We start from the raw sequence: 17,289 nt of genomic DNA, 5'->3' as shown, positions 1-17,289 counted from the left end.
CCTTGCCTTTCTGTGTTCTCTCTGTTCTCATCGTCCCCGTTTGTCTTGTTCTTCAGCGGAGGCAGTCGACATCTTTCAGATGGGTCTGAGGCAGTGCATGGCCCCATTCTCCTCCTAGACCTTGTACTGTTAGATCAGTCAGAGTTGTTCTTGCTGGTGTACTAGGTACTTTTTACTCTCAAGCCATACCTCTATGGTCGTGTTGGACGGTACACATTTGATTCTGAATTGGTCAAATTGGACCCATATGGACCCATACAAAGTGCAAGTCATATTATGACTTCATATTCCTGGTTTATTATTACTGTGTATTACTGGTCTCTGGTGACCTATTGCCTACCGGCCATTTCTGAAAGGCCTGTGGCTGAAGTATAATCAGACCTGGGTCAAATATTATTGTTGCCAAATGGTGATTGTTTTGTGGTACTTACAGTAAGTCTACCATACAGTATACTATACACAGTAGTGTGATTTGCCACAAAGCAATACTATGCTCTTCTATGACTGGCATTTTCAAAATTGTCTAATTTGATCAACCCCACCTGTGGTTTTTTTCTGTCAAAACCCTGACATGATGATGTAAGTCAAGATGATGGGTCCGACCACGTGAGACTAGGGTGTGAGTGTGACTGACCTCCATTATCCCAGCCCTATACTCTTGGAGTATTCATTATTGTGGATAATTTGTGGTAGCCAGCACCCATAGTACAGCCCCTGATGTACACGGAACCATTGGTGGAAAGTAACTAAGTACATTTACTCAAGGAATAACTGTACTTATATTCTTATTTTACTTTTCTTGATTATTTACTTTGATTTATTTATTTAAATATTGTATCTTTCTACTCCACTAAATCACAGAGGCAAATGTTGTACCTTTTACTCAAATACAATTATTTAAAAACATTAATTACAAGTTACTTTGCAGATTTATAGAGCTGGTACTGTCCATTGTTGTTATTGTTTCCAGAAATGTATGTATTGGCAACAAGAAAAATCAAAAACCAATTAGTTTTTATCTATTCTAATGGATCAGCCAGTGCCCTGAAAACCTTTGCTTTTTAACAATTTGTTTTAACTATGAACACATTCATTTTGTATGAGTCATAGGCTTATCATCGTATTTGTTTAACCTCAATGTCCCATTGAGAAAATATTTTTTTAAATCAAATCTGGCCAATAGCGCAGTATCAACAAAAAACTAAAAGACAACTCTGTGTGTGTGTGTGTGTGTGTGTGTGTGTGTGTGTGTGTGTGTGTGTGTGTGTGTGTGTGTGTGTGTGTGTGCGCGCTCAGTGTGTGTGACAGATGACAGAACACAGGAAGTGAGCTATCACTGTGATCTCATGGCTTTTATAACATGAACCAGCAGATGCGTGTGTGTGTGTGTGTGTGTGTGTGTGTGTGTGTGTGTGTGTCCATGCACGTGCGTGTGCGTGTTCCGATTGCAACGCTTTATGAGGTTGTTGATCGGCAAATTATTTTCCAAATCAATGACAGGCTGACCTATAAACCAAGAAGGGGAGGTTGGTGTACTGTAGCTTTTAGAATCGGATCGTCAATGTTTGAAATGGTTGACATAAATGAAAGCTTTGAGTACCTCTGTGCCCCTATTTAACACAATGAAAACCAATCTTTCAAGATTTTAATGAAAACATTTCACATTTTCTTTTTACATGAATATGTTTGTTATATTAACAATCAAATCGTAGTGTTTTGCCAATTATGCGAGGGCTCACAGCCTCACTTGCAATAACCTCATAGCCGTACCAAAAGGCCCCGGGCCACAGGTTTGGAATCGCTGTCCTCCCAGAAACGGCCCACTGCAGCTCTTACTGTTTCTCTGTTTGCTGTTTCAAAAACTGCAGAGGAGGAAGTTGTTCATGTGCAATAGTGTGAGGTTGTGTGTGCTCGTGTGGAAGGCCGTGTGTTGGCTCCACTGAAGAGCGACAGCTGCAGGTCTTTCTACAGGATTCAGAAAATGTGATTCCTTGTCACAACTCCAGTTTCGTGACTACCCATGATTCTCCACCACAGCGGTATTAATAATCCTGGCACCCTACCGAGAGCGCTCTCCATGCCCACCCAGTTCCCTCAGAGCAGGCACCTTGTTATGTGCCTCACCGTCCCATCTGCTTGTTTATGCGATGTGTGTGTGTGTGTGTGTGTGTGTGTGTGTGTGGGTGTGGGTGTGGGTGTGGGTGTGCGTCCCACACGTGCGTCCGCGTGTTGCACACGTGGGTGTGGGAGTGTGCGTTTCTGCATGTGCCTGTGTGTGTGTGTGTGTGTGTGTGTGTGTGTGTATGTGTGTGTGTGTGTACACTAGTCAGGACCAAATGTCTGTGGTAAAATGTCTTTCATAAATGAAAAAATGTTGATGTCCTCACGTGTATAGTAGTGTGTGCGTGCGGGCGGGCTTGCGGGTGGGCGTGCATGCGTGGTTTGTGTCCGTATGCACATTGTTAGACTTCAGGGTGTGGGAGTATAGTATTCGTACGTGTGAATGAGTGAGCGAGGTATTAGAACAATAGAATGCTTGGCAGTGAATGTGATACAACACAATAATGAGCTGGCACACTCTGAAGAGGTGTTAAGTCATCCAAATGGTTTATTCTATATTTGGAGAGTTTTAGTTTCACGGTCTAAATGTGTCCGCAGAGGCTTTTCCACCCCCCACCAAGAAAAATCCCTAGGGCTGCAAACATATGTGAATAGCGAGTGTTTGGCTGTTTCTGTCCTGAATGAATGAGCCTTTCTATTTATTGCTGTGGACTGAGTGTGTATACTGTAGGTGTTATAGAATATAAATAGTGTGAGTTTAAAGGACCATACAGGCCACATTGTACATAAACATAGATAGTCAGAAAAACTGAAAATGTAGCATTATCTTTGGATACAGGAAGAGTGGGCAACTAAACATTGATATACATCAAATGTTAAAGCACGTTCAAATCATGTACACTTCATTCACATTACTTCAGATTAATTAATGACCATTAATGTTTTTAATTATTTCTTTCAATTCAATCAAACAACAATAAATGAAAAAGAATATGCTCACAGTCTTTTTATTGAGGTGCCTACAATATTTAAGTGCTGACTCTTCTGGTTACCTTATTATTATTATTATTTTTGAGTGGTGCTAGCCACTCCTATACGCAGCTATGTGTGTGTTCCCACAGCACCAGTTTGCTGGCTGGCAGCTCCTTGTGTCTTTGTCAGTGTCCTGCAAGTGTCATTCTCCTGGCTGCTATTTTGTCGCTCAACGTGAATATTCCAGCATACAGATTCTCATTGGTAACATGCATGTACTCTTGCTGATTTTGGACATCCATGATGAATTTATTAATTTAATTAATAAACCTATTCTCCAGGGACTACTTTTCAAATAATTGTATGTTTTATCGACAAAAAGCAACCACACAATTTCATTTTGTATGTTGGATTAGGTCTCAAGACATCAATGGAGTAAACATGCCAGGCCACTGGTATGGTTATTTAATATTGTTTGTACTTCGTGTCTTGGAGCTAACTCAACACACACACACACACACACACACACACACTCACACTCACACTCACACTCACACTCTCACACACACGGGATGCTTGCAGTACTGTATATCTAGTCCTGTGTACTGTACTGGGCACTGACAGCAGCTCTAGAATCAGTTCAGAATTCACTGGAGGTGTTGTGTAACGTACAGAGTCGTCTGCAATGGTTGAAAGCCTTGTTGATTCTGTATATCCTACCATGATGAAAAGTTGCTCTTTATTATGCATAAAGGTTAACCACAATGCTGTATTCCATCTCGTGGTGGTGTCTGTTTCTGAACTGAGGGTGTGCATTGGCAGACATTATTCAGGGTGCATCTGTCACGCTCTTTCCCCTCATAACTGTTGCATCTGGCAGTGCTCTGCAGAAAAGTTGTGGGACTTGCACGTTATTGCATTATTGTGTCCTTCGTCTTTGTAATATTCGTGTTTGACTTCAGCAGGTCGGTCGCCATTTTTCGAGACGCTTGATCTGCTTTGCAATTCTGTTTTGATTTGCTTACAGCAGTCGTCAGTTGGCTTTATTGCGATTTCAGTTGTTTGCATCACTAAAAAAAGAATGATGAGGGAGAGACAAAGGGAGAATGAGGTAGATGAGACTGAGAAGGGAAAGTGTGATGGAGGATCAGAGAAAGGTGTGTAGAAAGGGGCAAGGGGCCTCTCAGGCATCTAATATTAAACCTGATGTTTGTCATCAGATTGGCAAGAAATCGAGAGATCACTGACAAACGTGTTTACTGTCTTTTTTTCTGTGATTGCTGGGGAAAAGCAATAATCAGGAATATAATGAGCGGGGCCCATAATCCCCACGCTTGGTGACAGAAACCAGGCCTGCTTAATTACGGTGCTGATTTCCCACGAGGCATTGGGATTTTTTTCTCTGCTGTCCGCTTCGTGTCTTTATTGGCTCGACGTTTGGGGGATTTTGGAGAGGAAGCACTGCCATGATTTGACTGCAGGTGAATGGGGAAAATGACAAGAAAATGATGTGTAGCCTGCAAGCTAGTTCAGACAGCCACACTGCACACTGGGGCGACAGTGTGACTAGTTCAGACAGCCACACTGCACACTGGGGCGACAGTGTGACTAGTTCAGACTGCCACACTGCACACTGGGGCGACAGTGTGACTAGTTCAGACAGCCACACTGCACACTGGGGCGACAGTGTGACTAGTTCAGACAGCCACACTGCACACTGGGGCGACAGTGTGACTAGTTCAGACAGCCAAACTGCACACTGGGGCGACAGTGTGACTAGTTCAGACAGCCACACTGCACACTGGGGCGACAGTGTGACTAGTTCAGACAGCCACACTGCACACTGGGGCGACAGTGTGACTAGTTCAGACAGCCACACTGCACACTGGGGCGACAGTGTGACTAGTTCAGACAGCCACACTGCACACTGGGGCGACAGTGTGACTAGTTCAGACAGCCACACTGCACACTGGGGCGACAGTGTGACTAGTTCAGACAGCCACACTGCACACTGGGGCGACAGTGTGACTAGTTCAGACAGCCACACTGCACACTGGGGCGACAGTGTGACTAGTTCAGACAGCCACACTGCACACTGGGGCGACAGTGTGACTAGTTCAGACAGCCACACTGCACACTGGGGCGACTGTGTGACTAGTTCAGACAGCCACACTGCACACTGGGGCGACAGTGTGACTAGTTCAGACAGCCACACTGCACACTGGGGCGACAGTGTGACTAGTTCAGACAGCCACACTGCACACTGGGGCGACAGTGTGACTAGTTCAGACAGCCACACTGCACACTGGGGCGACAGTGTGACTAGTTCAGACAGCCACACTGCACACTGGGGCGACAGTGTGACTAGTTCAGACAGCCACACTGCACACTGGGGCGACAGTGGCTCAGGGGCAGAGTGGCCGATAGATGGATCCACATGGATAGATGTGGCCGGATGGGATCCCGGGCTCTCCCAGAGGCTCTCAAGTGTCCTTGAGCAAGACTTTCCTTCGCCATCAGTGTATGAATGTGCGTGTGAACGGGTGAATGTATAAAAACACTACAGTATATACGTACAGTAGATGCACCAATTACCACACATTTCCATGCATGCACACCACTATGTGAGCCATGTATACCTGTAGCCTGGCGCAGCCCGCCTTCATCTGCCTTTGTAATGCAAACACGCTGTGTGTGTGTGTGTGTGTGTGTGTGTGTGTGTGTGTGTGTGTGTGTGTGTGTGTGTGTGTGTGTGTGTGTGTGTGTGTGTGTGTGTGTGTGTGTGTGCACGTGCGTGCGTGTGTGTGTATTCCATGACATGTCAAGACGATAAAAAGAATACCTTCTAAATTTGGACCTATAGGTTTACTGAAAAACTTCAAGTTGTCCTGCTCAGGGACACCTGGACAGAGCCGTGAATCAAATCCGCGAGCTTCTGCTTCCCCGGAGGGCTCTCTACCCATTCAGCTACTTAGCTACAGTAGGCTACTGTACAGTATGTAGTAGTAATAGGCCTATATATAGCAGAGCCTGATTGCCATGATAAAACAATAGTCACTCTTGTATTTACACAAGTGAATGTTTTCAATCTATTCATGAGTTATCTGATTGAAATGTTAGTAGCTGTGGAACTTTTTTTTCTCACTTTTAATGCTCTCTTCTAGAGTGACTTTCACACTGCAAAATCCTGAGTGTTAATTTAACTTTTAAGATTAAAAGTGTATATGCCTGAGGGTCCTCAAATCGTTAAATGAACACTAAGGATTTTGCAGCACACCCATAGGCTAACCTTCAGTTTATACATCACCAACAACATTAGCAGGCAGCCAATAGCCCACAGTTATCATCTACCGTAGAATGAATTGTGACGCCTCTACTGAGTAACCTTTTATCTGCTGCAAGATACGGATGACTTCTCCCCACTAGAACACTGTTTAGGAACAAAGCCCCTCACACTCATCAGGCACCACAGGGCCTCCGCACTGCAGAACACCATGGAGTGGAAGCGATATGTGTGTCGTTTTAGAGCTATCCCTCTCTTCTCTCTCTCTCTCTCTCTCTCTCTCTCTCTCTCTCTTGCGCGTGCTCACTCTCTCGCACACGCGCACCCTCGCTCTCTCAGTTCCCACACGTTAATGGTGGTTTAAACGCCATCTGAAAGGCACTCGGCAGGTTGACAGAAAGTGTGCAGAGTCAAAGAGAGTAAGGCACACATGGGGAGGAACAAATCTCCAGCTGAATTAGATGAGGTATAATGTGTGGTATTGTGCATGGAAGTACAGTCACCAGTGCACCACATTCTCTACAAACAATGTATGAAGGATTCTGTAGTGTACATAGTACTTAAGTTGCAATATGTGAAAATGAAAATCTCAGTGTGACTCATGAGTCATGGTCCACTGAAATGCATTAATCAGAGTTAATACAAAGGAAAATGGAACTGATTGCACATAGTCTGACTGGTTATTTGACACACTGGGTGTGCTTTAAGTGCAAGACCACTTTGGTAGAGGTTTGGGTTGTTGCGACCGAAGGTCACAGTTAACTATGGAATCGAGTATTTCCCGTCAGTTAGTGTGTCAGGCACCATGGTGCCCAGGTCTCGTGACATCATCAGGGATGAAGATGTGGAGACCCTGATGTCATAGAAAATGCGACAAACCCATATATGGAGATCCCTGATGTCATCACTATTGGCCAGCAACTCTACATCTGAACTCAAACCTCAAACCCTTCCAGATGTCCATATATCATGACATCACACCTTGTGACACGTCACGCCACCATATATGGCCATCTCCATATATGAAAATCACCACACTGACCTCATCTAACCCTGGATAAGCATACATGGGGAAGACGGGATCACCTAGATCTGCATATACTGTATGAAGCCGGCCAGCAACTCTTGTTGATCTGACCTCATCAAACCCTGTACACTCAAGACCGCTCCATATATAGCCGGTACAGAATTAATTCCATATGTTGATCTGACCCCCCCCCCCATGCCAAAGCGCCAGTGCTCGCCCAGTAGTCTGCCGTCTGCCGTCACCCAGACGCCCTGTGGGCACGCATCCGCCCACAGGGCGTTTTACTGGTTTATGTACTAAAAGAGTGACTTTGAGAGCTGTTTCAGCGTACAATGCAAGTCAATGAGGAGCATATTTTGAATTATTAATTTCTAATCACTGGAGCAATTATTTTTTATTTCGTATCCACATTTGGAGTTGCATCATGGTAAGGTAACTCACAACCCAAACCTCTACCAAAGTTGTCTTGCACTTTAAGCCTGAGGTGAAGACTTTGGGGGGCATTTCATTCATTCATTCATTCATTCATTCAGTCTCTCTCTCTGAATCTCTCTTCCTCTCTCTCGGCTGCCGTGAGCCCAGTTTCACTCACTGGAGGTGTGAACCCTCTAATTGTCTACCATTATCGTCTGGCGCTTCCCACAAATGGATACTGTGGATCCTAGACTAGCAGCATTACTCACGGATCAAATAAATCAGCCCAACGAGTGTGTGTGTGTGTGTGTGTGTGTGTGTGTGTGTGTGTGTGTGTGTGTGTGTGTGTGTGTGTGTGTGTGTGTGTGTGTGTGTGTGTGTGTGTGTGTGTGTGTGTGTGTGTGTGTGTGTGTGTGTGTGTGTGTGTGCACACGCACGCGCGCATGCATATGGTTACGTGGATCCAGCACACGTGCCAGTTAGTAACCTGGTATGCCCACCCTCTCACTCCCCCCCAGTCTCTGTCTCTGTCAACATCCCCTCCAAGTGAAACCATTCATATTAATGCCAGCATCCTCCTCAGTGGCTGCTGTAAATACCCTGCTCTCCATGTGTGCTTGTGTGCACAGCAGGTGTTTGATTGTATTCCCATTACCAGGTTTCCCTCGCTCCTCTGTGATTGTCTCATGGTTTCGCAATGGCTTCCTGAGTGTTCAGCAGTGACTGCCGCTGTAATCGGTTGTATAGATGGATGAATTATTGATGATCCCTTTCATAGATGAATGCAAATGCTGCTTAATGTTGGCACACTCGCTGTTCGGGGCGTGTGCAGATCGTGCAGTATATTGCGTTGGACATTTGTGCCTTTGCACAGTAAAATACTAGTGTTAAGTTAACTCTGAAAGAGAATAAATTCAACCAAGTGGACCTGTAAGGATTAGTTGAGGCCCTCATTTATCAATGGAGTGTAAAATATGCCTCAAATTCCAGTGTTGGTTTTGGAGTAGGCTACACTCGGCATGGCATTTATGAAGTGATCCCAAACAGCTGATCCTTCCTTAATTTCGTTCTGAGCGTTTATTTAACAATAAATGTGACGGCTGAAATCAATCTGGCACACCCTATGAAATCAAGCCTCGCCCTCGTTTTTGCGACATGAACAACTGCAATACACCCCTCATACAAATACACACACACACACACACACACACACACACACACACACACACACACACACACACACACAGGAGGCTCGAAGGCTGGTGTGTGCTGGTGTCGCTGTTTAAACGGCGCCCGCTGCGGTCCCGTCCCATCTTGCATAAGCGCTCAGCCTATCTGACCCAGATGACCAGATCTGAGGACAAAGCCTACGACCTGACGTGATATTTGGCCAGGCGCTCAAATTCAAGGTCATGCGGGAATAATAAATGCCGAAAATTGCGGTGATTTCTGTGTAAATGAGGGCCTTACTCTTTATTTGTGTGAAATTGTGTGTGTAGTCTTATTTTTTTATGAGTGTTCTTGCACATTACATGCGTGTGTATGTTCGTGTCTGCATTAAATCTTATTCTGCACCTGTGTAAGTACACAATTGCACTTGCATTAGTTTGCATGCCTGTGCTGTGGTGTGCAGCTTTTCAACACAAACGGTTCAGGTGCATGTCTCTCTGCCACCGCAAAGGAGATGGTATCCTTTGGCAGATCCTAGTTGTCCATTAGAGTCCATCACTTCCTCCCCTTGTTGAGTCACGCTGTCGACGGCAGACATTTCCCCTAGAGATCTGAGGAAAGCCCTATACTGATTGGTTGAGAAGTAAGGGGACGGTGGGGCGGAGAGAAAGAGATACTATAGTAGTGTATAGGGAGAAAGCAGAAAGAGAGGGAAGAGGAATGCAAACTTGTTCTGCTTGTGTTGTGTGCTGACAGGATCTACTGTAGATAGGAAAGCCCCCCCCCACCCACCAACCCCACCGGCAGGATTCACACACAGAGAACCACTACAACTACATTGCATGGCCAGTCAAAGGATTTAGTGATGGGAAACAATAGGAAATACATTTTGAATTCCTTTTCACTTTTAATACCTGGATTCATATTCCTGTATGTGTGTGTGTGTGTGTGTGTGTGTGTGTGTGTGTGTGTGTGTGTGTGTGTGTGTGTGTGTGTGTGTGTGTGTGTGTGTGTGTGTGTGTGTGTGTGTGTGTGTGTGTGTGTGTGTGTGTGTGTGTGTGTGTGTGTGTGTGTGTGCATGCATGTGATATATCTGTCAGTGTTATGACTGACACAAGCTGCAGCTATTATGTCACGGCAGGGAGAGTGCTGTAAACCAGCAGCATATCAGAGAACAGAAGCGGTGTGCTGCTCATCATACATGAGCTGCTATCCAGTATGAATGCGGTCGAGCCACAATCCTTGCTTGTTGAACATCCCCTCACTCCATGATTAGTGTGAGCCACATAATAAACCTTGTCATTAGGTGCAGGTATTTCTACGTACTTGCATACACATTTCATAGGTGAGCTGCAGCATGGAGTAATATTGATTGCGCACGCACGCACGCGCGCGTCACTCAGCCATTTGAGGAGGTGCTGTGATAGGGCATGGTGAAACCCATGCATCTGAGAGGTGCTGTGATAGGGCATGGTGAAACCCATGCATCTGAGAGGTGCTGTGATAGGGCATGGTGAAACCCATGCATCTGAGAGGTGCTGTGATAGGGCATGGTGAAACCCATGCATCTGAGAGGTGCTGTGATAGGGCATGGTGAAACCCATGCATCTGAGAGGTGCTGTGATAGGGCATGGTGAAACCCATGCATCTGAGAGGTGCTGTGATAGGGCATGGTGAAACCCATGCATCTGCCCCTTTCAATTCAGCCTGATCTATTCCTCCAGGAGTTCAGAGAACTTCAGACCATGGAGATTGTGAGCCATCTGGGTGCCGCTGCCTGCTGACCACTTAGCTTTCCCCTGTCTCATCAATAACTCTTTAAAAGGATCAATTAGGACGATCAGTGGCATGAGAGCCACTGGGGGCTTGCTGCAAGGGGACTTATTGAGCTGTTTGTTATGTGATGATGTCACGCTAAGCTCTGTTTATGGAGGAATATTCATGCCAATATTATTTTTGTATTCGTAAATAAAAATATGTTAAAAAACAAATGGCAACCTCAGTTACAAATATGTTTTTTTTTTGTTCCCCAGTGATATTACTGCCAAAAATCACATGACGGCTGAGATCCAATCACGTGAGGCCTTTTCCTCTACCCAATCAAGCTCCATAAGTCTGCCTGGCAACTGAGATTGCCATGTCTGGGGCTATAAGTTATAAGTATAACTATAAGTTTACGAGTTACAAGTTTATGGGTACGTACAGTATGTGCAGTAGTGATGTGGTCGTGATGCTTGTAGTTATTGCTGCTTCTGCTTGCTACTCTGTGCTTTCAGCTACTGCTATAGTCCCCTTTGCAGGAGGTGAAAAGAAGAGCGGAGCTTGTAAGTCTCCTTCTGCCAGCCCAGCCTCATGCAGTGGCTCCTCAAGGCCACACACAGTACCTGAGTACTGGGTAACTGTGGGGGTAGGGGGTCTATCTTGGAGCAGCTGTGGGCCCAAGCAGAGACAAGGGGAACAGGCATACCAGTATGTGCACTATGTGGGCACACTCTGGCGCCTTTGAAACCTCTGTCCCAGCTTTTGGCAATTGGGCAAATTATGGGCAGATGGCGCTTAGCCACGAATGGCAACCCATCGAATTGTCTCCCTATCAATTTTTTTATTTTACTCCTACAGATTTTGTCCAAACATCACGCAAATTACGTAGCATCTCTACATTAATTGATCGAGACGGATCTGTTCGATTTCTGCCTATAATGTACCCAAAATAGACATGTCAGGTGAAGTGAGGGCAGTGTGAAATTAAGTGTCACCGAAGCCACTTTCCTCTTATCTGTCTTTAGTGTGCCTCCAGAGGCTGCTGAGGCCTTCCATTGTCTGGCCGGCTGCCTGATGAAAAGCACCTCGATCGAAATGTCTAAACCATAAACATCGATTTATATCCTGACATTTTTATCAGTTATCTTTCACTCACCTTTTGCCTTTGCGAAAAATGTCCTTTCTACACATTTTAACACCTTGATTGATTGCGACGCCGCTGTTTTCGGCTCGCTGAGTTCTTAGGTGCCCCCTCTCAAAAAATGCCTCCTTTAAGGATGGAGAGAGAGAGAGAGAGAGAGAGAGAGAGATGACTTTGCTGGTCTGTTCTACTTATATCAGACCGTTGTGATAAATGTGGTTGTCATGACACCCATGTCAGCCAATAAGCTCATTTTGAATGCATGAATGTGCTCTAGCAAGCCATGCAGTGACAGGCTGGTCACTGCATGTGTGTGTGTGTGTGTGTGTGTGTGTGTGTGTGTGTGTGTGTGCATGTGTGTGTGTGTGTGTGTGTGTGTGTGTGTGTGTGTGTGTGTGTGTGTGTGTGTGTGTGTGTGTGTGTGTGTGTGTGTGCGTGTGCGCGTGTGTGTGTGGGGGGGTTCTGCAGTGGGGGACAGTTGACCTTCCACCTTCTAACCTTTTCTGTACGCTGAATATTATATTATATATATTATTCACACAGCACACTTCCTGCTTCCCGCCATTCTCAATTAACCTTTTTCTTCTTCTCCCTCTCTCTCCCTCTTCCCTGCTCTCCTGTTATCTTTTCTGTCCCCTGTCCCCTTTGCCCGCCTTCTTTTTTACCCCTTCTTTCTCTTTCCTCTCACAGCAAAATTGTTCAGGTGAAGATTATTGATGATGAAGAGTATGAGAAGAACAAGAACTTCTTCATGGAGCTGGCTGAACCTCGCATGGTGGATATGAGTCTACAGAAAGGTGCGCTAATATCTTATCCTAACACCCTCCCTATTTCTTTCCTTCCTTTGTTTCTGCCCCCCAACTTTATTTATTTTTTACTTCCCAAGTCTCTGTCTGTTTGTCCTTCTGTCTGTCTGTCTGTCCTTCTGTCTGTCTGTCTTCCTGTCCTCCTAGCAGCCTCCTTCACTAGTAAGTTCCTTCAGTTGCCTTCCCCTCTCTTTCTCACTGCTCCTTTCACCCTTTGCTTTCTCTCTGTATCTCTGTTCATGCCATTGGCTCTCACCCCCCTTCACTGTACACCCCAGAGCACTCTCTCACACCCTACCCTATATAGTGCATTCACATTCCCACCTTCCAAATACATTCACTACAGACAGACTTGTCATTGTCATCTGCATGAAATAGATGAAGAGAGCAGTTAAACACGCTGCCACAGTAAGAGGATCACTTGTTTTTTGTTTTTACTTCCTGCTTGCTGCCCTTTTACTCTACGTTGAGAGTTATTGGTTGCTAAAAATATGAATAAAATACATTTTGACCCTCTTTTAGCTGTCGGATGTTTCAACGAATTGACTGGTAGGTAGCTCAAGAGACACAAGAGATTGGTTTTTCTGTTACGGTGTAGTGATTTGGTTCTACTGTTACTTAGGATAACACTTTGAGTCATAGTGAGTCTGTCTTTTGAAACAGAAATTCTCAGAATTCAGTTTGAAACACAAACACTGACCATTCTGTTCCAAAACAAAGGTTGTATGGTCCTTACGCTTAGCCTGGTAGACCATCCCGGTCACAGAATTTTTCAAATTTCATTTAATTTCAGCAGTCTGCTGAATGAAATTTAAATGTGAATTCCATGACCAGGAGGGTTTACCAAGCTACCCTACGATGAGGTTGCAGATGCCTGCGTCATTTTAGCCTATGGGCACACGGGCACAAAGGGGTATTACTTGTCATGGATCATGACCCATACAAATTGTGAACAGTGAGTCCAGGCGATGTTGTAGAATCTTGCAAGCTGGTGCGGAGGGGTGTAGAATGTAACACTTCTGTGATGCTCATTTAGAGCTGGCAGCTTTGTTGGTGTAGCACACAGGCCTCCCTGTGTTCTGTGAGTCAGAGCCGTTACTATGCAGGTACAACAATCTTTTGTTTAGGGTACTGTTGCATCGCTCAAAATACTAAACCGGCTTATTTTAGAATATACATACACAGTAGAATCCTCATTCTTAACTACTTAACCACTTAACCACAAAACATTTCTAAATTATAAAAAATAAAAAATCAGATCTACAAGCAGATCTCATGCTTAAGTTGTAGATCATGTCTGCAGATCTACAAGCTCATATAGATTGGCTATTTTCGGCACATGACACCGGTGAGCAACAAATTAAGCGTAACTATATGCAGCCATTCTCCATTGCCTGGGGAGTGGGACCGCTCCAGCTCTATAGGGCCAGTGCCTTTTGGTCAAGGTTGCTGGCGCTAGTACAAATCAATCCTGACATGCATGTGGTGTGGTGTGGGGAGAAGCCTGTGTGAACACAGGGAGAACATTCAAATTGCACACAGAAATGGTCCAGTGGGACTCAAACCCAAGACCTTCCTGTTGTGAGGAAACTGTCAGAGTCAAAATGCATTATGTCTGTGTCTATCTGGTACACGTAGCCTACTAACTAGTTGGGTCACAAGGACATGCCTGTAAATAGATTTCTAATATCTAGGCCAGTGTCTCCCAGCTCTGGTCCTTGCACTGCAAAATCCTGAGTGTTAAGTTAACTACAAGTGTGTACTCTGGGAACATTTACAGAGGGGGGACCCTGCTGGATTCCTAGATAGTTAATTGGCGTTCCAGGTCTGTCTAGTCCTTGATTAGAAAGCCACAAGGACAAGCTGGAAGGACAGCAGATGAATGCAGATAATTACCTGCTACAGTAGCACAGAAAACCAGTATTACTGCTAGGGTTCCCTGACAAGCAGGTGTGATTTAATCTGTGAATCTGCAGAAACTCCAGACATCTGTGTCCTCGTACTTGGCATGAGGTTGTGTTGTCCTTGTAGGACGGGTGTAGTACAGTAATGTACTATTACACTCTGTCGATACATCTCTGCAGTGCACCAATGTCAAAGACATTGTACATGCAGCATGTTAATTAATTATTCATGGGGATTTAAAGGGATTGTGATGAAGCAAGTAATATGAATGATTACATCAACCCCCCCCCCCCCCCCTTCACCACTCTACTGTGTGTTGACACTGGATAATTCAGGATCCATGTTTATTTACGGTTTTAATACAGAGGCTAATGAATGTTTAATCTATAGTTATAAATGTTTGCTGTGCATGTGATCAATAGATAATGAAAAAAGTCGTAACTTTAATATTATTTTGTACTTTCAGCATTCCTTAATGAATGCAAAATGAGATGGTGATGAAATATCCAGAAAATTGCAAATTAAAAATTCGATGAAGAAACAACAACACCAACCAATTAGCAGAAAGACTTCACACAGACTTTTTCTGGTCTTGCCAGCATACCGTATGTGTCGTTCTCTGATCCTTGCATCTCGGAACGGTATGATAATTCCAGTTTTCATATATGATGCCGTGATTATGCTGTTGTTTGTAGCTGCCAACGTGGGGCTGATTAGGTTTGTTTTCTCCTTATTAAAACCAAGAGTGAGCGAAGGAGTGGAATTGATGAATATTCTATGAGAGCCTTTGTATTGTTTTACTTTATTTTCCCAGTTGTCCTCCTCTCTCTTCATACATTATAAACTCTAGAGCTTCGTCCTCCATTCCTTTGGCAACATACCCCCCCCCCCAATACTGATAAACTCTTTCACAGCACCAGTAGTTACTTACACTTGACTCAATGCCGCTACCTACCAAGAGAGCAGAACGCAACAGCTGTGGTGATTGGTATGGGGTGGTATGACCTCTCCAAGCTGGCGGGATCCCACTTTGGACAGTGGCTGAGTAATGGGGAACCGATCAAGCCGACAGTCACCACAACCTGTCAGACTGGACCGGAGTTGTTTACGGCCGGTCGCTGTGCCACTGCCTTTCTCTTAAGTTCACACTGACGCGGTCAATATCGGCAGCACTTAATGGTGTTGTGGCTGGGGCGGGTTCACTTTACTGCAGCTGCTGGTGTTGCTGCAGCTGCATGGACACAGCCCTACAGAGTAGACTCAGGTACGATAGAAGTATCATCGCTGTCGGGTGGAAAACTTTTCATGGTTTAGTCACAAGCTATTTTCTGGTACTGCTTCGTCTATTTCTCGCTCAAATGTTTTCAAAAACATTTTTGAGAGCAATGTTTAGCTGTAAATGACATTGTGTGTGTGTGTGTGTTCACATGGCTGTCATGTTGGAAACAGCAGTAAATCAGCGGGGCACAGCAGCTGCTCCGAGGGTTTGATTAGGCATCGATCTGTGGTCATTATCCAGAAATAACAGACCGCTGAATTTGGCGATTGACCAACCAGAATCAAGCATTCAACCAAGCCGTGTATTTTTATATATATATTGTGTATACCGTATATAGCAGATCTACAAGTTCACATTATGAAGCGTTGTGAGCTTATAGATATTCTATTTTTGCTACTTTTGCACGACACTCTTGAAATATGAACATATAGGTTTCTGTCTGACAGCAACGTTATACTGCTACCTGTGCTGTGTGATACTTATACAAGTCACTGTACTACCAGTGGAATTGCTACTATTGCCTTTGCTGCTCAGGCACTGAATGGACACAACACATGCAGCACCATCAGCAGCACCAGTCCACTCTGAGGTACTGCACAATTAATTTGAGTTATTGTCTCCACCATGCCCAAGGCATGGGGAGAGAGTATAGGTACTCAAGGGTTTTGCACCCTTGCAAAACACATTTTGACATTACTTCTTCAGATTGTATCCAAATGTCACACAAATTGGTACAAATGATCTATATAGTCATGTGATCAACACGGATATGTTAGATGTTTAATATTCCATCCTGATTGGCTACGCTTGATATCTAAAGTTTGCACGACTGGCCCGTTTACAACAAAATGCTGCAAATCATGAACGCATGCAGTGTCTGGTTACAGTCAAACTGTGCATGCAATTAATGCCACCCTTTTAACATTGCCCTATTATAGTCCTGCTCCGAGGAGCAGGACCAGGTGTTATGTTTCTTTACACCTCTTTTGATGCTCTTTTAGAGCATCATTCATGGTCACCCTGTTACTGTTGGTGCAATTGCTGCTGTATTGACTAAATATGGCACAATTCATATGTTTTCCCCTTACCACTACACTCTACAGCAACGGTCCCCAAACCTTTTTGGCCGTGCACCCCCTGTTACCTCCTGACCTAGCAGACGCCCTCGTATTTGCCGAAAATGATACATTTTTAATATGATTATGGCAAATAATCACAGAATGTCACTGCGCTGAAAGACATGCAGCTGCTCTATACATCACCTGTTTTACCAGATTTTGTCATTTGTGCAGAAAAAACACCATAAAACCGCCATTACACTTTTCATGTTTGGGAACCCCTGCTCTACAGCATTCAGCTGGTGACTTAACATTTATTGAGCAGGTACTGTACTGTATTTTACATGTGCATGTCCTCTATCTATTCAGAGAAGAGAAACTTGAGGACATTAGGAGAGTTTTAGTGTGTACA

The 17,289-nt window shown here is 44.6% G+C and overlaps 1 protein-coding gene across 1 annotated transcript in view; it reads left to right on the top strand.

Annotated features, from left to right (window-relative positions):
• The window catches only part of slc8a3 (solute carrier family 8 member 3), a 107,179-nt gene that overhangs the window by 59,435 nt on the left and 30,455 nt on the right, over positions 1-17,289 (top strand). Inside the window, exon 3 of the mRNA XM_080784613.1 lies at positions 12,520-12,626. Coding sequence (XP_080640739.1) covers positions 12,520-12,626 — 107 coding nt within the window. The remainder of the gene's footprint in view (positions 1-12,519; positions 12,627-17,289) is intronic.

This window comes from Protomyctophum bolini (genome assembly GCF_963924005.1).
Source record: "Protomyctophum bolini genome assembly, chromosome: 15".
Classification (NCBI taxonomy): domain Eukaryota; kingdom Metazoa; phylum Chordata; class Actinopteri; order Myctophiformes; family Myctophidae; genus Protomyctophum; species Protomyctophum bolini.
Note: the sequence above shows the minus strand (reverse complement) of the source record. Positions and strands in the feature narration are given on the sequence as shown.